This window comes from Protomyctophum bolini, assembly GCF_963924005.1.
Source record: "Protomyctophum bolini genome assembly, chromosome: 19".
Taxonomy (NCBI): Eukaryota; Metazoa; Chordata; class Actinopteri; order Myctophiformes; family Myctophidae; genus Protomyctophum; species Protomyctophum bolini.
Genome location: NC_137880.1, coordinates 16,719,753 through 16,742,640, shown reverse-complemented (window position 1 = coordinate 16,742,640; position 22,888 = coordinate 16,719,753). Strand labels below are relative to the sequence as shown.

General features: G+C 43.5%; 1 protein-coding gene across 1 annotated transcript; it reads right to left on the bottom strand.

Annotated features, from left to right (window-relative positions):
• On the bottom strand, nt 1–21,011 carry meis2b (Meis homeobox 2b; the record flags this gene model as incomplete). The annotated part of the gene is made up of 11 exons (XM_080790623.1): nt 20,800–21,011; nt 20,288–20,429; nt 20,001–20,051; nt 19,594–19,644; nt 19,206–19,352; nt 14,690–14,804; nt 7,398–7,537; nt 3,546–3,622; nt 1,468–1,526; nt 655–744; nt 1–59 (listed from the first exon to the last, which is right to left on the bottom strand). Exons 1-11 carry the CDS (start codon nt 20,985–20,987, stop codon nt 1–3), a joined length of 1,119 nt encoding a protein of 372 aa, XP_080646749.1. The 5' UTR covers nt 20,988–21,011.
• Nucleotides 21,012–22,888: the final 1,877 nt, after the last annotated feature.

Genomic DNA, 22,888 nt, shown 5'->3' with positions numbered 1-22,888 from the left:
TTACATGTAGTGCCACTGGCCGTCCATACCCATGTTCATCCCCATGCCACCCATTGGTCCTGTGATGGGTCAGAACAGACGTCGTTAAGACAGAGGTTTCAATTCTGCAAGTCACAAACACTTATCCCCACTGTCTAGTTTTGAGATTGTTTCGCCTACAACACATGTCCAAAATAGGGACACTGGGTTAATGTGGTTAAACTATCAATGGAAAGCCAGATTTGTACAAATACATTCATTGAACGTTACCAGAGATATGACTATCAGTATTCGATCCAGTGAATGGACAACAGACTACACCTTTGCTTTTTTCCTCTGATCTACTTTTGCTCATGAGAAAGGTTTAATTTGGTTAGCCGCTTTAATAAAGAAATGTATTAATCTTGTGGAAACTGCAAGCACAGGAGGTAAGGGAGGGGCATGCAATACTCCAGAGCAGAAGCTTAACCACCACATTATCTCAAAATTCAATAAAGGCGTTTTCCCCGTTTTGCACATGCAAAGACGTTAATAGTATATTGTGGATGGTCCTTCATTTCTCAATACCAGAGTGAACGATGTCTTGGGATTTTGTTCTTCAAAACGAATCCAATATCAACACCCCAAAAAAGAAACAATAAAAAGGAAGTGAGCTCAAAAAGTGATATTTCTTACCGCCAGGTCGAAGGCCCATATGCTGTTGGCCATCGAGTACAAAGCTTCCCATTGGCTGGCCATCGGGACTGTAGCCTGAACCCTGACTCACTATAGGAGAAGAAAACAAATTAATTGTTACATTTGACCAACCAATGCAGGGACATAAAATGACAAGCCATTGTAGGTCAAATACACATTTTCATATGCTGGGGCAATGGTTAGACAGTATAGCCAAAATGGCTGTTTCTCAATAATCCCAAGAACGTAAAGAACATCAAGGTAATGTGGACAGAACATTCTCTCAAGTTTGCTTGAAGTCCACATACCCTCTGTAAAGTAAAGAGATCAAGTTCACATTTGGACTGTGCTTGACAAGATTCAAACTTTTGAATTGAGTACTTGGGCGGCAACTGATGATGTTTCACAATTTCTCAAGAAGTAGAAGAAGTACAAGACCAGATGTCTAAAACATCATCTCCACTTCCCTTCATGGCTTTTTGATGTGTGACAACCATCTAAGAACAGCTTTAAACTATATCCATCTATTTCACACAAAGAGCAATGCACACCACCAGGTTAGGAGTTTAACATCCCTTGTGTGGGCCGCTCATCTCTTAATTTGACCTGATTTGTATATTAAGTGTCCACCAAATGATGTAAATAGAAGTAGAAGGTGCACAGCTGTGAAATCCTGAGTGTTCAATGGTGCACAAATGGATCCATAACTGTCCATTTGGTTCTATTTGTGCACATGGGTTACAGGCCCTTAGGTGTCAATTTGACTGTGTGTGTAATATTTGGTGTGATGAATGGATTTAAACAATTTTATACCTGCTCTGTTTGACTGGTCAATCATCGGTTGTACTATTCTCCTCCTTGCATTGATGAACCTGGAGGAACAGAGCAACGTTATAGCATTATTTACAAATGACAGACAAATGGGAATCGTCCTGTTTTCAAAATAGCTTTTGCATATAGGGTATATTATCTCTCTGAAGAAGTGGCCATGCTGTCGAAATGTCAGAAAGTATTTTTCGCACATATTAAAAGTTTTTAAGATGATGCGTGTGCTCTAGATTTTCAGGACATCACCAAATGTCACTGCATCAACCAAAACATGCTGAATTGGAAACATGAAACAAGTTTGTGTTCTGTTTTGGAGCCAAGTCACAGCCCGTTCTCTCTCACTGTCCGGCTCTTGTCTCTCTGGGAAATAGACTAATGATGTAGTCTATTCCTATTGACATAATCTCGGGTATTGGGGTGGGTGGGGGTGTAGTCACAGTGCTTTTAAAAAATCTATTGATTTAGGTTTAGCTCTATAGCCTCAGGCTGTAATAAGGCTAACTGCTCTGCCAATGTTTTTTAACTATTGATACTCCCAGATGACAGAAGGCTATGCGCATTCACTCTCTTTGATAACTGTATTATAGTAAGAGAGAGCTGGGACTAAAACCCAGTGATCTTCTTATAAATCCACCGGATTAGACTAGGGTGTACTGCTATATAATTAGCGATGTTCGGCAAGAACCTGATAGATAGATGCGAGACCCATTCATTGAATTTGAAGAGAAGATTAAAATTGTGGTGAGGCGATATCATCTCATTTAATCTCAATTTCAAACCCTGTGGCTCTGTCTGAAAGCTTGGGACTTTATTGTCCCTCAAGGGCTAATTCCTTTCCACAGCACTGTACTTGTTAAACAACAACAATGCATATAACAGCAATACAATTGCAATAGGTTGTGTCCCTGAGCAAGACACTTAAGCACTTAAACCCTATTAAACTTTGTTGACCAGAGTCCCCCAGGGGTCATATTATTCCTGAGCTTGTGGATCTGCTATTTCCACTAAATGATGCCCTCAGAATAGACACACTAGGGTTCCTGTGGTTAACCCCAAACTGCTCCTTGAGCGCTGTATTAATAGCGCTCCCTGCTTGGAATAGTTCGGATGGCGTAAAAGCATAGGACAAATTCCATGTGTGTGCAAATGTACAGTGGCCAGCCCAAGGAAGTGGGCAATACATTATTAGTATCTTCATATTACATACAATGAAATTATATTTCAGATGAGATGATATATCCATACAAAACTGGATGCAGAGCAAAGCTAAAAGCTATAGGACGGACCTGGTTTCATGTGATAATTTAGTTGGGTGCAGGCTCCTCCTTTAACATGCGCACACACGCATGCACGCACGAACACACACACACGCACACACACGCACGCACGCACGCACGCGCGCACACACACACACACACACACACACACACACACACACACACACACACACACACACACACGTGCACGCGCGCACAAACAGTCAGACACACACTTATCCAATGGCTAAGCCATCCATAAAAATGGGTTCTGGGTGCTAAGGCCAGGATATGTTTTAATCCATCATGTCATACATGTAAAATGAGTCGGGGGGAACTGAGGGGAGAGGAGGGGGTGGTTTATCTTCTCCTTTAATGTTTCTGATTGTCCCAGACGGACAGAGAAGATAGATGGATGTATGGAGAGCAGACAGACCAGCAGACTGCAGAGAGGAAAAGCATCTTATGCTGCAAGTTCAAACCCTCTGTCTTATTTGCACCACAACACGTCTGCAGAGGGTTACTCTCTGTTCCAGTCAGATTAATTTATAATGCAAATTATCCAACACTTATTTGTGAATACAGATCCAGAGGAGAGAAAGCCTCCAATAGTTTTAAACACACAGACCTTAGAAAAGCAGGGAGCCAAGGTAGACCCATGGGGCACGCCAGTCAACAGAGTGGTTTTGTGTGTACACTCCCACGTGCATGTGCGTGTGCATGTGTGTGCGCGCACGTGTGCTCGTGACGACAGAAATAGGTTCTGTGACGTCACACAAATAGAGGGGTCGTTCTAGATTTGCTCACCAGTTGTTCACTTGAAGGATCGTGAGGCCGGTGTCTTGTGCCAGCTGCTTTTTCTGTTCCTCTGAGGGGTACGGATGCTGTAAAGGGACAAAAAACAAAAGCTCATGAAAAAACTATGTCAGCACTTCAGCCAAAAGCATGCAGCATTCATGGAGAACATCTGGGTCCATAACCACATATCCCTATATACTTAGTTAGGGTCCCCCAGCGTTTTCTCTTTCTACACCGCCTCTTTGCCGGAAATAGCTGATCTACAAGCTCACAACGCAGCACATTGCAACGCGCTGTGAACTTGTAAAACTAACAATTTCCCCCCTGAATAGGGACATTCGGGTTCATGTGGTTAAGTGCTGTCTCGTGTACTTGGAAGAAGTCATGAAATGCAATCACATGCTGACACATTGACAATGATTGTGACGGCATTAAGAAACCCAACTCCTCTAGCCACGCACGCACGCACGCACGCACGCACACACAGTGAAAAAGGTACCCATCTAATGTCCTATATGACTTGGCGCCGCCTCCCCAGAGAACTTCTGACTAAAAGCGCGTGGCTTTGTGTGACAATATTTGACATTATTTGACATTACTTGACAAATGATCGGATAGAATACAAAGACGCACAATGGCGGTTTTGTTTAAGCTCTGAATGAGAGCCGGCCCCCCAGTCCCCCCACCCTCATGTTCTCCCATGTCCCCTCCAACCTCCCCCCGTGTCCCCCTGACTCTGGTGTCTCTGTGCTGGCTGTGTGACAGAGGGAGGAGGGTGGTGGCAGATGGTAGACAGAGGTGACCTGTGTACTGGGTGCGGGGTCGTGGGCGCGTCCCCATTTTGCTGCTGTCAGGGCAGGCAGCCACCTCCTGTGGTCATCGGTGAGGGATGAGCTACCCAACCACTTCATTTTTAAACTGGCCTTTCAGGCAGAGGCGCACACACGCGCCCACACACACATATACACGCGCACACAAACGCACGCGTGTACAAAGGCAAACGGTGGCAAGCATGGTGCCTTACGCACATGCACAACATGCAAGACCACACATGTAACTTAAGTGCATTAAATGCACATGCGTGTAGGTACACATATATGCACACATAATTTACACACAAATGTGTGCACGGGAACACACACGCACGCACACACACTGTGTGTGTACAGAGGGTGTGTTTCTGGACAAAGGCCATTGTGGTCACCAGTAATCGTCCAGTTCAGGTCCCAGTTTGGTGTCTGACAGTGCAGTGATGGATCACTGTGTGCTCCTCCTTCTAATCACACCTCCAAAATGATGCCATTGTCACCGCCACTGCTTCACACTGGCACAGAGCAGAGTTCTCTGGAGCAGTGGGTTTCAACCTTTTTGTGCACACCAATGGGCAAGTCACATTTTGTATAAATGTATAATTAAATAAATAAATAAATTCAAAATAAAATGTGTGCCCCAAATAAGGACACAGGTTGAAAGTAGGTTTTTTCGCCTCTGTATTGGGTAATAAGAAAGTATAATATATAGTATAGACATTAAAATTGAATAAATGAATATATTTTTGTATAGCTGTTGCAATAAAAATGTGCGGGTGTCAATCCCATGGTGCACCTGGACTTATGGTCTGATGTTGCAGGCCTCAGCACACCGTTTGGGAACCACTGCTTTATCGTACTTCACGGGTTGATCCCAATGGTTTAGTTCAAAGTCTTTGCACTTTGAACTAAAGAACCATTTTACAGTGTAAATGGTTCTTAGTGTTCATAGTGTAAATTTTACACTATACCACTTCCCCCTATCCCATAATGTTTTGAGTTTCAGCATTATAAGCATTTCAACATTATAATTTAAGGAATGTGAAAGGGTTGGGTTAGTGGTGATGACATTTCTGCTGAAAGACCAAAATGTTTTTGTTTCTTTTTGTAATAGTAGAATGGTTATTAGAATGCATATGGTTGGGCCTGCTGGCCAAGTGGTCCAGGCGCATGCCACATATAGGCTCTTGCCTTTCAGCGCGTTGCGTTTTCCAGTCCCGTTCATGACGACCTTTGCTGCGTGTCTCTCCCCTTCTCTCCCACCCACTTTCCTGTCTGTCTTCACTAATAACTATCAATAAAGCCAAAAAACAAAAAAAATGCATATGGCATCATTGACCTGTGTTTTATAAAATGATACAATTATATAGCCAATGGTCATGATGATACTCATTCACCATTTGAAATAAATACATACATAAATAAATCACATCCACTGCAATAAGCCATTTTCTCTTCAGATGCCAAACTGAACGTTTGCCACAGACCTTTGAATTGAATGAGTATAAAGGCCCCGGGTTGAAAGGAAACCAACAGTTATGACCAGGCAAATGAGCTGATAATGAATAATATAATGAATGTACACTTTTCACAGCTGCCGTCTCTAAAGCGTTCCCCTAGAAGGGGACCTTTTGAAGGAACTACAGAGAGATCCTTCAAGAAAGAAGGACCACAAAGGCATGAGAGACGCTGAAGCTAGCGATGGAGAGCAATAGCGTATCAACTCGCGCCCTCTCTCTCGCACGCACGCACGGTCGCACGCATGCACGCACGCACAATTAAGGCCCGAAGGCATACACACAAGCTCTGGGCATATACCACTTTAACCCTTGCATCCACATTTTGGGCAGCATGTCATTATAGGCGGAATGTGTAATAAAAAACATATTATAAATTATTTCTAAATCTATACTCGCTAACACTGTGAGCATGTAGATTGGCTATTTTTGAGCGAGCTTGCAGGCTAGTCAAAATAATTAAGATTTTGTATTTTTTGGTGGTTAACTGGTTAAGTGATTAAGTAGTTAATTAAAACTAGCGAAGCCTTTGTCTCTCTGGATCGTATCTTTATTAACTTTGCAGCAAAGCTGTGTTGTATAATTCAGAAACACCCACGCGCAGTCCCACACAGACGCGCTCACACACACACACACACGCACACGCACACACGCGCGCGCACACACACACACACACACACACACACACACACACACACACACACACACACACAAACACACACGCACGCACATGCACACACACACACACACACACCGCAGAGCGCCGTAAAAGTTGGACAAAACATAATCCAGGCTCCTTTCACCCCCACAGCGTCGCTGATGAATGCTTGATCGCTTGGGTGTTGCAATAGGGCCTTTTCAGAGGGTCCAAAGCTCCCACCCCACCATCACCCCTCTCACTCACTTCTCACAGGCACATCCTGCCCCAGCAAACACTTGTGCTTAACAAATTAGACCTGAAAAGGAGACGGGGAGGGAAAGAGAGGATAATTCAATTATCCCCCCTTTTTCCAAACTGGAAAAAAAATCTAAAAGGTTTTTTCTTTCTTTTTTTGTGGAGGAAAGGATTATTGCCTGTGCAGGACATTGTGTGGGCCTTTTACAAACCAAACAAGCGAGGGGTTATAATACATCTAAGAGCGAGAGAAGGAGAGAAAGGAGGGAAAAGCAAGGAGATAGAAATGGCGGTGTCTTTTGGGCCTCTGATGAAAAAGGTTCAACTCTGTATGGGGACTCACTCGGCATCCCACTTTCAAACGTGTGAATCAGTCACACCCGATTCAGAACAGAGGCCTTTTTTGTAAAATCCTGGGTCGAGTTTCCCCAAAAAACAAAACAAAACAAAACAAAAAAAAACCCAAATGTCTTCAGGCACAAGTTGTTCTTTGCTCCATTCACATACAATAGAACAAAGGCGAAGTTTCGTCTTGAGATGTTTTGTTTTTTGGGGGGAGAGCAAACCACAGCGCGAGGCAAGAGGCGTCGTTTCAAACTGTTGCATTGATGGAGAGGCCGCCGGCGTTCATTTTCCTCACCGTGAGGTGCTGGAAGAGCCACGCTCTCATGATGTTCGTGGCCACTTTGGGAAAGATTCCTCGCTTCTTCTGTCTCTTTTTGTCCTGGTCGTCCTCGTCCCCCGTGCCCGGCGATGCTAGACTGTTGTCAAGACCGTCTCCTGGGAATCAGCGGAGGAAGATAAGTCATGTTAGGGGAGGGAGACAGCAGCAAAGATGTACTGGCACAGAACTACCACATCTTCATAATTGTACACAATCTATTTAGGTCTGTATTGTGTTCTTTGGGGGGGGGGGGTCCTTTGTGGTAGGTAGAGATTGTATCTAGAGCACAAGTATTTCACTGTATTATAATAACAACACAAAGGAGTGTGCCCCAGAAAAAAGAATGACGCGTAGCCGCAGCGCAATGGGAATATATTCACTGATGTTTCAACACAAAGTGTCTACTTCAGAGTTCAAACTGGCCGAAGCAAATCAAGGAAAATTAAATAAATAATACATTGACATTGGACATCGGTCATCAGACAACATTCCATAACAGAAAGGTCATAGGATCGGTTACTGTAGGTCAATATTAGGGCGACATTGACTATAGGGCGAAGATGAAGGACAGGGAAAGTCAGGGGGACATTCTAACACCATGCTATACGTCTCAGACTGCACACTAAGCATTTCCCACTAACATGTCTTCTGAAGACGAGGCAAAGGTACTCCACTGTCTGTCTAGTCACATCAGATCACATCTATCTAAGTGCTTACATCCCCCATAAACACATATCGAATGGAGGGAACTTCGCGTGAGGTTGGATGTTTACCTCACACAGTAGTTGTGTATACCGACTGACTGTATGTGTGTGTGCGTGCGTGCGTGACACAGCCAGCAAGGCTCTTCTATGCTTCTCTCACCTCAACCTCTTCCTCGGCTGTTGTTGGCCACCGCCGTCGGATAATGAAGAGGAGTTTAAACCGAGAGCTATTAATTCAATCTGAGCCGCCGCGTTTGACATGAGGTAATGACTTGCGGGGTTAGCCGCCACGCGGCCCTGACAGGAAATAATGAACATTCAAAACCACGGCCCGGCTGGACTCGGGGGCTTGCAGCATGCAGCCTCCGCGAGCCCTCTTATTTATTTATCCGCCCCCACTGTTTGAAATAGGACTAATGATTTCCTTATAGGGAAAGTGAGGGCCGGAGAGGGAGAGGGGGGGGATGGAGAGAGAGATACACTGAAAGTTATGAAAGAAAGAAAGAAAGAAAGAAAGAAAGAAAGAAAGAAAGAAAGAAAGAAAGAAAGAAAGAAAGAAAGAGAGAGAAGAGAAGAGAGAGAAGGCAAACACAATAACAAACTCAAAAACCTCGCCGTGGAAACAACAAACACCCTGCTGTGTTTGATGCTGAAAGCGGGCAGGGCAGGGCACTGCACAAAACACACACACACACGCATGCACACGCATGCACACGCACGCACACACATCACGCACGTGGCACGCACGCATGCCTTGCCTACTCTATGTGGCACAGGATCATGCAGAGAGCTCTCCCTCTCTCTCCTCTTATCATTAGCATGGTGTCCTCGTTTGATTCCTGCAGGAAGCCTTCCACACATCAAGGCAGAAAGCTCCCTTTAAACACAGATTTCCGCCCCTCGCGTTCCCTCCATCTCTCTCTCTCTCTAATTCTCTCCCGCCGTGTCTCTAGGCTGGTCTCTCTCTCTCTTCTGCCCCCCATTTCTCACTCAGCACGCCAGGAGCACTCATCTCTCTCTCTCTCTCTGTCTCTGCATCGCTCTCACTCTCTTTTTCAACTCCCTCCCTCCCTCCCTCTGTCCCTCTCTGCACATTAATTGTGCATCAGGCAAAGATGATTTACTTTTAACAGTGGTGGTTATTTTTCTTGCCCCGAGGGCAGAGAACCCTTGAAAGCCTGCCTGGAGGGCACTGTGAATAATGCATCTGAGAAACTCCTCCCCCGGGGAGGGACAGGAACCCTACTTTTCTTAAGATTTGCCCCGGCGTGTCTTTTTGTTTTTGGGGATACATCAATCAAACGGCGCCATATTCATGCATAAATATTTCAGCTAATGAATATTGACATTAGAAAGGATGCGCAATGCGTCGTCGGGGCCGGAGGAGGGGGCTTGGTGATGGCGGTGGGGAGGGGGTTATGGTGAGAGTCTTGACGGATGGTGCGCCCATGCAGGTTCCAGTCAAGGACAGGCCAATGGGTTGAAGTTGTTTCTACGCTTTACATCAGGGAGGGTTTACTTCTTACTTCTTGTAAGAAGTAATACTTCTTGTGTGAAATTAAGCACACTAGTGCTTTTTCATTGTGCACCACCACAGTTAAACTTTTACAGGTCATTTAACGTAAGAATCTCAATATAACTCCATTTTAAGACAAACATTTGTTCAAGAATGCTGGTGGATAGATAATTATCAACACAATTCCAATCACCAAAAAGGCATTAAATAGACCCCAGTTTTTTTTCTAGTTGTGATTTGTGTGTTATAAGAATACAAATGTTGATTTTCATTTGATCTACAAAAAAAGAAAGAAAGAAAGAAAGAACAAACACGACTCGTCCACTCTGCCTAATTATATCTAAGGCAGCCACTCTGCTCTAACCCCTCACTCACCCTCACCCATCCCTGCCCACCTCTCTCTCTCTCTCTCTCTCTCTCTCTCTCATTCCGTCTTGTTCCTTCTCCTCCAGAGAGGGGAAGGCCGCAGGGCAGATACCGCGCTACGCTAATCGCTTCTGACTGCTCCCTGGCAACTCGGGCCCAATCTAAGCCAGTGTGTGACGATGCACTCTCAAAGTCAGAACCCCCCCCACCCCCACCCCTGCTTGGCTTGCCTGCCTGCCCCTGTGTCTGCACGCGTGACACAGAGGAGGAGGGGGGTTGGTTAAGGAGATGTGTGAGCGTGTGTGTGTGTGTGTGTGTGTCTACTGCCTCAGGGAGGGCTGGAGTATCGCCTCGGGGCTCGAGAAGAAAACAGCACCCAAAGATATGAAATACAAGTGGCTCAGATCATTGCTTTCTTGCTCCACTTTTTTGAACCTTTATATATACTGTATATATATATATATATATACACACTTTTTTCTGTCTGTTTTTTTTAATGGAGCCCCCATTCGGTCCTCTAGTCTAGAAGTCGACGGCTAAAACTTGGGTAATGCGTGGCACTGAATGCCGATGTCTGGGGTTTAGGGGCCTTACGAGGATGATACGAAGGGGCATCGACGGCATGAGTTCGGGTGGGTTTCAGATCCCCAGAATGAGCCGAGTGTCGGCGGAGGGCAGCGGGGTCTGCGAGGCCGCGGGCGGCGGGTGCAAAGTGGCTAGCAGAACTGATTGCCGTACCCCGGGCTGCACCGGTGATGCAAAGCCATCGCAGCCTGTCTAATGAGCTCTGCATGGGCCCTGATCCATCACTTCTGACACCTGCCAGCCCCTCCCCTCATTACGCACAAGGCACACGGCTGCTAAGAGGAGCAGCCTGGAATGTCTCCAGGACAGACATGCGATGACGTCCTCTCTGTGCCAGGAGACTGATGGGAAGATTATGAGAGTTTGGTTTGTATATGCAGCGGCACCTATTGATTTGGAACTGGTGATGGCTTCAGTTTCTCCATCTAACAACGTCCACTCTTGCTCTCTTTTTCTCGTGTAGTCTGTCTCTAGGCTCTCTCTTTGTCATACTCTTATAATCATAATTGCTCTGTGTCTCTCCTCTTGCCCTCTCTCGCGTTCTCTCTCATGGACTATGTTTTCATTTGTGTTGCACTTGCACCACTCTGTCACAACTCCACCTTTCCATCTGTCTACCCCCTCCCCTCTCTATCTCTCCTCCCTCCCCCTTTCTTTCTTTCTTTCTTTCGACACGCCAGGATGACATATTCTAAAGGTACATTTAGCCTGCAATTCCACTGTGCTGTGATGTCACTGCCTGGTATGTTGCCGTATCTCAGCAACTGGATGCCGCCCCGCCCCTGCGTCTTCCGGATGTGACGGAAATATGCGACACATCCTGATTGCAACATTCCATTTTGTATTTAATTTTTGCAAAGTATACAGGTTCTTTGCAAGTCCTACTTGGCTCTCTTTTGTTTTATGTCATGCCTCTGTGACGGGCATTCATTTCAAAGCCTTCTTCCGACCCCCAAATTCCCCAGCCAACCAACCTCCCCCATCCCAAACATTCCTTAGATAACTCAGCCCTCAAGCCACGGCCAATCGACAGTCCTCCTGGGGGCTGAGATATCAAAGACAGTCCATCTGCATATCACACAGATTACAAGGGAGCAAGCCAAAACACGGTATAAGCCTGTTGGTTAGCTCCCCAGTGAATGGGCAGCCATAACCACGAGCGGCAGCAACATGGATAGGTTGAAACCACAATGCCAGAAGTATCCTCCAATCTTGTGAGAGTATGCGAGCGGATATTTGAAGTGAAACCACAATGCCACCACTTTGTGGTCACAATAAGATGGGGCAGTGGATTTAGAAAGGTTTTATCTGCCTAGGAAGGCATGACTAATGACCTTTAGACAATAGAGGCCTTCCAACTAAATGTAGCAGGTGCTTTGAAGAGCTTTAGGGATATCTAAATGCTATTGCTGGTGTAAGACACCACTAACAATGTTTGTACCTGGATGTCCTTTCCCTACTACGTTAAGAACAATTTAGGCATTTAGCAGATCTTCCCAGAGTGACTCACAAGTGCAAAATTCAGAGGAGGGTTAGTCAACAAACGTGAGGCTAAAAATAATCACATAAGTGCAAAGCGAACAATGTACTGTAGTGCTTCAAAGAAACGGGATACCAGCTAAACATGAAACCAAGCGTCTGTCTAAAGAAAGAACATGATATCTACATAACATTCTCAACTTGAATGTTATTTAGATGTCAATGAGAAGGGAGAGCATTGAACATTGTAGTACTTCGGCAATTTTCTGAGATTTGTTGTGTACCTGTAGACCGAAGAATAGGAAGGGACCTAGAGGCATGTGTTGACCCCGGTCAACTGTATATAAGGCTATAGGGTTTAAAATTACCACCACAAATGGTTTGATAATGTCATGAAAGCCATGTTTGATTAGGCACAAGTTTAGTTGAATATTCCTGCTTTGAAGGCTGCTATTTTCCATGACATTTATCTATACCAAAGGGAGATTACCATGATTGAACCAGTGACTCGCCATTCTTCCCATTCATATCCTCTGTTTTGCTTCTCTAGAATGCGAATACGGGAAGCAGAGAAGACCCAGGGAGGGAGAAGCCAGCAGGTATCATGCTGGTGTATCCTACTAGCCCACCAGGCTGAGCTGTGATCATTCTGAACTCCTCTTCTCCTTTGTTTCTCAATACATCAACTGCCCGGTCCCTCCATACCCACAGGAGGTCTTCTACTCCCCCCCCCCCCCCCCCCCCTGTCCTCTATGCATTCTCTCCTCGGGTCAAAAGGGCAGGGACCATGGGTTTTTCCCCTCTCTGTTGTTTAAAAAAAGCCTAAAGGAAAGAAGCTATTCACACTGTGCTCCTCTTTTCTCAGCTCTGCCTCTCTCGGCATACAATTTATGGGACCATGTACTCAAGGATGACTTCTTAAACTTAAAGTATACACAGTCAAATCTCATTTAAAAGGGCTGTAAGTGATTTTTGTGGACAAATAAACAAATAAAAGGTTTTGTTGAAAAGTAAAAGCATTTTTTATATAGAGCTTGAGGGACCCCTGTTACTGAACCAACACTATATCTATGGCAATGATTGCTATGAAAATATAGAGCGATTTAGCACATTTTTACACATAACTTACACCTCGTTAACTGGGGTCCAAATAGATTTGTAAAGGTCCATTTGGACCTTTACCTTTAAGGGTCAATTTGGTTTCTTTTGAGTTACAAATGGATACATTTAACACTGAGGATTTACTGTGTAGCAGCAAGACCAAACAAAACAAAACACTTTCAATGAAAATGAACTGGGGTGGAGATCAGATCTTCAAAAAAACAAAATGTTAAAATCAAAGCGAAGAGCCTAGTCTTGATCTCTTTCTGACTGTTGCCCTTAATCCCTTCTTTCTCTTGTCTTGCAAAAAGCATCCTCCTATTGTTCTCATCAGCGCCCCGGCCATTGAAGCCTGATGGGCAGATCTGGGTGGAAAGTTGCTTTAAAGTCCATTCTATTTTTACTGCGGTTCATAGCACAGAAAAACAAAAACAAGTCATAAAACAGTCACAGGCTCCAATTAGCACATCAGAAATCACATTTAACCTACAGGGACTGGGACAACACAGGGACAACTCACAAAGCCAGGGGCTGGGCCCCAATCACAGAAACAAAGCAGCAGCTGATACTGATAACTGACCAATCAGGCCAACTTGAATGAACTCACAAAAATCTCTTAATTACCTTTAACTGACCTGTCACCAAAGAAGCTCAAATATAAAGCCAACATTACTAATCTGAATGCTATAAAACCAGGAGTTTATACTGCAGTCAAAGCCGTAAATGCAATGTTGAGATTTGTTTTCCTTTTTTTTCTTCTTATTTGAACTGAAAGTTCACATGGTACTTTTTGCCTCAACAGATCTGCAAGGCTATCGGGCTGAGGCTCATTATTTAAAAATAAATACACAGATGTCAAATTTGTCAATGTAGCAGGGAAATAAAGATTATTTGCTAGATTCGTAACAACATTTCTCCTCAACACCAGCAAGTCAGGTCTTCGGGTATTTATTTATTTTGAAAGCAATGCCTTGAGGAGCTACTCTCAGTGGTTCCTTAACCAGACCATAGATTACCTTCTTAATCAGTATAATTACTGCAAGATAAACTATCAGGTGAGATAACTGCATGGCTTTCCTGAAGGAGAAAAAAAATGTTCCCCCCTAAACCCCCAGGCATGGCTCTTTGCCTTGGAGAAAAGGTCACTCATAAGTCAAACCTTTGATATGGGAGGAGGCAGCAGGTTCTCAATGTGAGGTCCAGGGGGACCCCCAGGGGTCCTTAGGGGGGTTCCAGGGGGTCTCCAGCTAAAAAGATTGATAGTTAGGAACCAAATGGACCCTTACGGGTCTGTAACTCATGTACAAATTAAACCAAATAGAACCTTATGGGTCAATTTGGTTCCATTTGTACACTCATAGTTAAATGTAACAATATGAGATTGTTGGCCTGGAGATTAAAAACCCATGGCATGGCTCTTTGCCGTGGCGAGGGGTTCACTCATAAGTCAGACCTTTGATATGGAAGGAGGGAGAACACAGGAGGCACTACAGGGTTTGGTTCTCTTTCACTCTTACCGAGTTCACTGCTGTTGTCTCCACTCTGGGAGACGTGTCCTCCGCTGGATGGTCCCGGGGTGCCCACGGAGGGCGTGGAGTGAGTGTCATCCATATCCCGCCAGGAAGCAGGGTTCTGTGGGAGAGAGGGAGAGGTCAGAGGTGAGGGGTCAGGAAGAGGTCCACACACCAGGAGATACCAGATACAGGAAACAAGAGTGGGAGAGAAGGTGAGAGGAAGAGAGAGGGTGGCAGAGGAAAGAGAAGAGAAGAGAAGAGAAGAGAAGAGAAGAGAAGAGAAGAGAAGAGAAGAGAAGAGAAGAGAAGAGAAGAGAAGAGAAGAGAAGAGAAGAGAAGAGAAGAGAAGAGAAGAGAAGAGAAGAGAAGAGAAGAGAAGAGAAGAGAAAAGAAGAGAGTAGTGAAAAAAATAGATGAGCAACAGTCAATAATAGATGTTACAGTTTGCATAAAGCCACGTATAAATCAGGATGAACATAGTAACGTCATATGAGAGGGATATCAAAAAAGAATAATTAATCAAATAAATAAAAAGCGGCATTACCATTTTCTCTGAGGATGAGCTTTAAACCAATAATACAGTTTAGAGTTGCTTGATAAGCCAAAGTTCAGTTCTGATTTAGAAGCGGTGTGAACCCTCCGGTGTCCTGTCTGTTTCTGTGACCAAGGACAGCGTACATCCCTCCCTATATATCGGTACCACCATAGGCCAGGACACTCAAACGGCCATAAGCCCCAAGCCAAACAAGCATTTCTCCCTCTTCAAGCTCTCCTGCGTCAGCTGTTTGCCGTATGGTCATCAAATGAAGAGCTCGGCAAATGACAGGAATAAGCACAGTGGACAATGGCACAGTGTGAATGGAGGCCTCTCGACCACAGTCCCTCCTTTTCTTCAGCCGGGCGCACAGTAATTACAACTTCTCTGTGTGCACAGCGCACGGCTATTCAAGGAGGTGCCATGTGTTTCCGCGTTTATCAAGCTAATGAAGGTCTTATTACCCAACGCCCCATCTGTTAGAATCCAATTACCTGGAATGTACGTGTATCGTCGACACTGTATACTGTATTTGTGTGGGTCTAGATGGGAAATTGTGTTTGAGGAGGTGAAGAAATTGAGAAAATGACTTAGGTTAGTAACATAATATAGGCATTTAGCTGATGCTCAAGTGTCTTAGTGACTTTATATGGAAGTGGAATAAGCTTTAATTTGTGGATCACCTAAATTACATGCAGGCGCTCCTGCAGCAGACCACCAAGGAACGCTGGCTATTCAAATGTGCACAACACGTATTTCCAATAACAAAGCAAATAGCCTAAATAAAAGGGAATGCCTTGGGTGCCATCAAATCAAAGCGGCTCTTATTACTCTAAGCTCTGGGGTATGTTATAATGGCACAGCAAGAGGACCATTACCTCAGCTAGGTTGCTAGATTCACTATTAACAATTTAGAGTTCCAATTATTGTACCATACAACAGGGGATGACCATAAAGTCTCATTTATATTCCACAGAACAACGGTGACAGTGTCCATTGCCTAAAACATCAGTTATTTTTTGTTAGACTTTGTTATGGAGGGAAAAGGCACATTATGAGACAATACTATAATGTGTTGCTACAGGTACATTTATACATTTAGCTGACCGTTTGTAGATATGTTGCAATGTACGAGGACTGAGTCTTGCTCAAGGAAACTTTAGTCGATATGTGACTGCTGATGGACATAAGTTGTGGCTATCGAATCTGACTTAGAGAATGGTCAACCAACTACTAAACTAGACCAATGCTGTGATAATATCCATTAACCAATACCATGAATGAGGGCATAATATATCCTCCTCGTTCATTAAAAAAGAGCCAAACAGGAAAATACTTACAAATAAAGTATTTTCTCAATGTTGATGTTTGCTTAATTGAGAGGTTGGCATAGAAACTGAATTGCTATAGGAAACAGTGAAACACTCTAGTCTACTGCATAAAACAAGAGTACTCTACGTACCATCACCTGTCCTATAGTACACTGGCATGGTTCAGGGAGTAGGGTCCTTGAGGGGGTTCCAACTTCCAACTAAATGATTAATTATTAGGAACCAAATGGACCAAATAAACCTGTATGTTCCATTCGGTTTCGATCTAGACTGGCATCCCACCCGTGTGAAGTGAGGGGCGCTATATATACATATTTTATGACGTAATTATCAGACAAAACAAACATGGACAAAACAAACATTAAACTCTGTCCATGTCAATGGTTTTTAATGTTTGTTTAAGGAAAAACAAACATTAAGCCTGTGGGGCTAGCGCCCCTCAAAAATAGTATCAAATGGGGGGTCCATCCATGGCCTATAAGGGGTCCTTCAAATGAAAAGGGTTGAGAATCACTGAGCTATTCATCCGAATCCTAGCACATGCAGCCAGCCGCTAACATTCATGTCTTTGTACCCAGTAAAGTGTATCCACAGCAGGTATATAGGAAAGCATCACAGGAGGACCAGCACAATGGAGGCTTATTTTTAACTTGTGTCGAAATCTACCCATGAGATCCACAATGAGTTAAACTAAAGCATGATTCATACTGCCATACACGTTATGAGTTTGTTGGTCTAATATAGCATAAATTAGGCTTAACACTCATTTCACTTGTGTTCACATTGTCCGGTCACTTAAACTGGCTTTAATTAGGCCTATATACATACCAAATGTGTAATTGTGACATTTTGAATTTTTAGTTTATCAGTCAATTGTTAATTAAGAAACGTGGTTCTACTGGTTTTCTAAAATAAAGGTAATTGTGTCTTTTTTTCCTCACAGCATATTTGGGAACAAATGTCTTCAATTAACAACAACAACAGCAACAACAACCCCACCACTCCATGAGTTCAGGCTTGCCAAATGGACAGCAGCTCACTGTATTAATATTTACATAACCTCCCTCACACTTCTGCACTGCAACAAGGAATCAGCATCTCAATTTGCTACTTTGTTAATGAGTGGAGGTGCAGAAAAAGGAAGAGCGTAATGTAAAAGACACAGCAGGGGGTAAGGAGCAAACAAAGACTCCCTCCTTACAAGCAATAATAATCCTATTGGCTTAACAGTTGAGTCAAACACAACAGTGACAGCTGCAGCTGCACTTTAAGGCACACTGAAATTAATCATCCTCATCTAGGCCTTAATTTTGTACCCTAGGCTCGCAGAAAATAGTCGCTCCGCAAGCCTCAGATCAGCTATTTTTGGCACGATGCGTCACGGTCATACAGCAAAATATCAAATCAGGCCAAACATGACACTGACAGCTGCACTTCACACTAACATCTTGTTTTTTAATCATTGTCATCATCACTTTCAGAATCATTGTGTCCCCAAACTCATCCTCAACATAACCTCCTATAATCCTATATCATCATCATCATTATCATCATCTTCATCAATCACTAGTCTACCACCACCACCACCACCACCACCACCAAGTCATGTTCATTGTCATCACATTCACACACTTGAAAACATTACAATGCATATTAACAATGGAGAATGCCACACTCTTTAAATATATTCGGTGTGTTTTTTCCATATCAAATATATCTGAGGTGCCCAGCTTTTGATTGTTCTTAAACAAAGAGCCAAGAATATAGCGAAGAATGAAGGGTCTCATACGGTGGTCCACGCAGGCTCTCAGCAAGACACACCAGCCATCAAACAGCAAACACAATTAGCCTGAGGCTACACCAACACGTCGCCATAAATCAATAATGGACTTTCACCAAACTTTCAACAGACTTTTGCAAACCTACTAGCCTACTAGGTCTATATGTTGCAAAAATAACAAACTTATGTCTGACTGATTTAGACCAATTCATTATTATTTACGGTGCGCAATGCCCACAATAAAATAAAATATGGAAATTATATCGCACGTGCATGCGGCCACCACCCACGAGGCATATTTCCACTTTTCCTGGGCAGAATTTGCAATTGTCATTCTATAGTTATGACATTTGATGGTCGCTCCACAACACAAGCCTATAGTTTTGGAAAGGGATTGTGTGTAAAAAGTAAAGGCGCTGGATATGGAGGGTAGAATAGCAATAGGCTACAGATGTGTGGTATACATAATAAAACCTATGCTAAGATTTACGAGACAGAGCCTTGTGGAAAGCCTCTGCAGGTGCACTAATTAGACAGATAGATGATGTCACGTGCATTGAGGAGACCTGTTTTCCAAATTACTTCTGTGTAGTGTATAGTAAGTATAGGCCGCCTACTACAAGCCTATAAGCATTTCCCACAAATAATTTTCCTATTAAAAAAAATAGGCCTAAATAAAAAAGTATTGTCTAACCAAGATAGGCCTATACGGACCTAAATAAAAAGTATAGGCTAATAAAATTTTGACTAACTCGCGATCAGACTCATCATAGACATATAGGCCGTATAACTTGCATGGGATGATTGGCTCATAGTTCGATTTTCTTGACAAATTCCACCGGCAGAAAGATCAGGCTATATAGGCCTACTCACGTGTTCTGCGATGTTTGTGGAAGACCCGGAGAGGTCGTCGAAGTCTGATTTGCACCCGTCCCTGTCGTCTATGACCAGATCGATGGGCATCTTGCCTTTCAGACAACTGATATATCGATGGCAGAAGTTGTCGCAGAGCTCGTGCACCTGAGAAATATTCAAGTATAAAGCTGTGATTCAATTCAGGCCCTATTGAGCACCGACCATGAACAAGTTAAGTAGGCCTATATAAATGTAAGTTTATAAATCTATTAAAGTTTATAGCCAGCAGCAATAAATGTCAAGCAATGATTGGTTGGAGATTTACAAAGTGCCATCAATAAAACATAGGAATAATTAACTGGCTAATAGGCCTCTATACGGTTTTATTTTTTTAAATCATATTTACCTTTTCTAATTCCAATAGATGAAATCGTAGGACTTGAATAGCTTGAATCATCTAAAAAAGAGAGGAGATAAGATGTCAGTTGGAAATGAATTTGCCCCGCGATCACAAATTTAATACATGCAGCATAATGTTTCATAGATGTGATTTAGCATGATATCTATAATTATATTTTTCTTATATTGAAATGCGGACATGGTTCTCACTCAGAATTGAAGCCTGCTTTTGGGCCTATATGCCCGGGGCAAAGTGTGCATGTCGCATCCCGCCGCAGAGATGCCAAAACGGCCTTTGACATTTTAAGTTCCCCTCTATCTCTCAAGTGGGGCTTTAGGCTATTATGCAAAATCAGACAAAAAAACCCACACAAAATGGGCCTATATATAAAAAATAATAATAATAACGCTTACCAAGTTATCCAATTCTGGATTTGAAGAAAATAAAGGTTTTTCTGCGCGAATCTAAAAGAGAGAGAGAAGCACAATATAAATGTGTCCGAGCCTCATCCATTATGACAATTTCATATTGCAGCTTATATAAAAGAGTTGTGCACAAAAATAAAGCTTTTAATGAGGCTAATTTTAATTTCCACTTGCCAAGCAAGAGCAAGCGACTCCGTCGTATAGCATATGGGCTATATAGGCCGGCTACTAATGAGGAGGCTATATATTAATATGCGTTAAAGTCATAGGCCAACCTGTTTCGCAAAAACTGCTATGTCTTCGTTGAATGAGTCTGATGAACACACGTCACCCCCCGCGACACCAGGCTCTCTGGGCGTGCACGTTGCCAGCTCGCACTTCTCAAACACGAGGGCGAGCAGAGGGAATAATGGATGGCTGGAAACACAGGTGATACGGCCATTGTTATTTGCCTATACACATTAACCTATAGGCTATCAGATAACATTTTCAAAATAAGCCCATTATTTAAACAAAGGGAAGTTTGGTATTCATTCGCCCTAATTGTGGTTGAAATTGAGTTGAATAGAATTGTAGAAATCAACGACACTGCTCCAACTCAATTTGACATTTATAAACGTCCATGAAACCAGACGAATTAAAATCCTCAGTGTTCAATTGAATACAATTATTTTAAACACATCCTTTTGAACAGGAAAAAGTTTAAGAGTCACTGGGTTTTATGTCGAGAGAAATACACACACACACACACACACACACACACACACACACACACACACACACACACCCGTAGATCTGGTCCTTGTCTCGCTTGAGAGCGTCGTTCACCGCGCTGCCCATGCTGCTGGGCATGATGCTGTGCGGGGCGTGGGCACCGTAGTGCTGCGTGGGGTGCGGCGGAGGCCCGTGGCTCAGGTGGTGGACCTGGGGTCGCGGCGCGTGCGGGTCTCCGTACATGGAACCAACACCGTCCATCACACCACCGTAGTGGGCAAGCTCGTCATACTGCAGTGAAAACATTCAACAACTCAGGTGACTTTATAAGGGCAAAGAGAATTAGCCATACATATATATATATATATATATATATATATATATATATATATATATATATATATATATATATATATATATATATATATATACATACACACACACACACACACACACAATATATGAATGTTCTGCAACGTTAGCCTATAGTAAATGCTGTCTCGTCGATTAGAAATACTGTAGACATTTTAAACAAAAAATGGACAAACTCCACACATACCCTTTGCGCCATCCCCGTGCGCAATGTCCAGCAACAACACTCTATATGGGAGATGTGTTCAGTTCAGCAGCGACGTGTCGCCCCCAAAAATACTTTTACATCCACCGGAGAAAGAAGCAGCCGTAAAATCCTACAGTCCAAGTGGCATCAAATCAACCAGAAGGCGACACTACGACAAGTCACCAGCAGCATGAGAGACAGAGACACCCCAATTGAGTTGTGTTCCAGTAATAAAGCGCGTTGACAACTTGCGTGCGGTTAATTGTAGGCTACTCTTTGCAGCGAGAGGACCTTGTCACAGTAATAACTTTGTTGATATTAGTTCCGGGGGTGGAGTAAGTTGCAGTCCTGTCTGTCCTGTCTTGTCCTGTCCTGTCCTGTCTTGTCCTGCGGTGATAAATCGATTAGTTAAAAACCGTCGTTCTAGTGTCCATGGCCCTCCTCGCGCGCTCCGACCCGGCGAATGATGATCAGGTTGAGTGTGAGCGCGCGGTTATACGACTGGTCCTCCTTCCTCGCTGTGTGTGATCAGCGATAGGTGCTGATGAGCCAGCCCCCCCCCTCCTCCCCTCCCCTCCCCTCCTTAGAGTATAAGCTCCCCTCCCCTCTCGCCTGTACATCCCATTGCCCGGAGAGTCCCACGGTGGTCGCGCTGTGATTGGCTGTTTTAGATGGAGTTTTTTTTTTTTTAATTAAAGTGGCGCGTTGAAGCTAATTAGCAAGTTAATTACGCGCGCGCGCACACACGCACACACACACACACACACACACACACACACACACACAGATTACATTTTACCCTGGAGGGAGCATACATCTCTTTTCAAAGAGAACCCTTCATTTATTTACTTATATTTGTTTTTATGAGTGTGTGTAGGAATGGCTATTGTTTTTGTCTATACGATCACACAATAAAACTAATTCCAAGTCATATTTAATTTCATTGTAAATCATATGGTCATCATAACCTACATAGCCCAAACTACATGTTGTGTCCTTTACAGTATATAACTCTATGGTTGTGTCCTTAACATTCATGAATATGGATTCGTCAACGTCATTATTGTCAAATTCTGGGCTATCAGTTTGCTAAACTGTCAACGAATGCCTGCATCGACTAACCAATCAAAGTGCTACCATTCCCCCCGGTTATGGGATCATCAGACAAAACGGCTGCTTTTAATTGGATGAGGCGCTTGGTGACGCAGAGGGACTGTCAGAGTTTATATTATTAGGCTATTACTGCACCAATGTGTATTACGGTAACTACTACAACAATAATAAAAAAAAAGCTAAGTATCCTAGTCTATAGTAGGCCTACTATAGTTGACATTAAGGCATTTTCTTTAATTATTTTTGCAGCTACAGGAATGTCCCCTTTTTATAGGCCCTGACTTATTTTTATATGGACTACATTGTATTATGCAAACAAACTTGACTGCACAAGTTGTTAGCATAAACCTAGAGTTATTCACGATTAACACGAACTGTGTCTGTGTGACTATATGTTGGCTATAATAGAAATCAATGTTTGAACTGTCCCCTTTGTTGACAGAAACCACGTTTAGCCGCAGTGGAATCATATGCACCGGCGAGCAAGAGC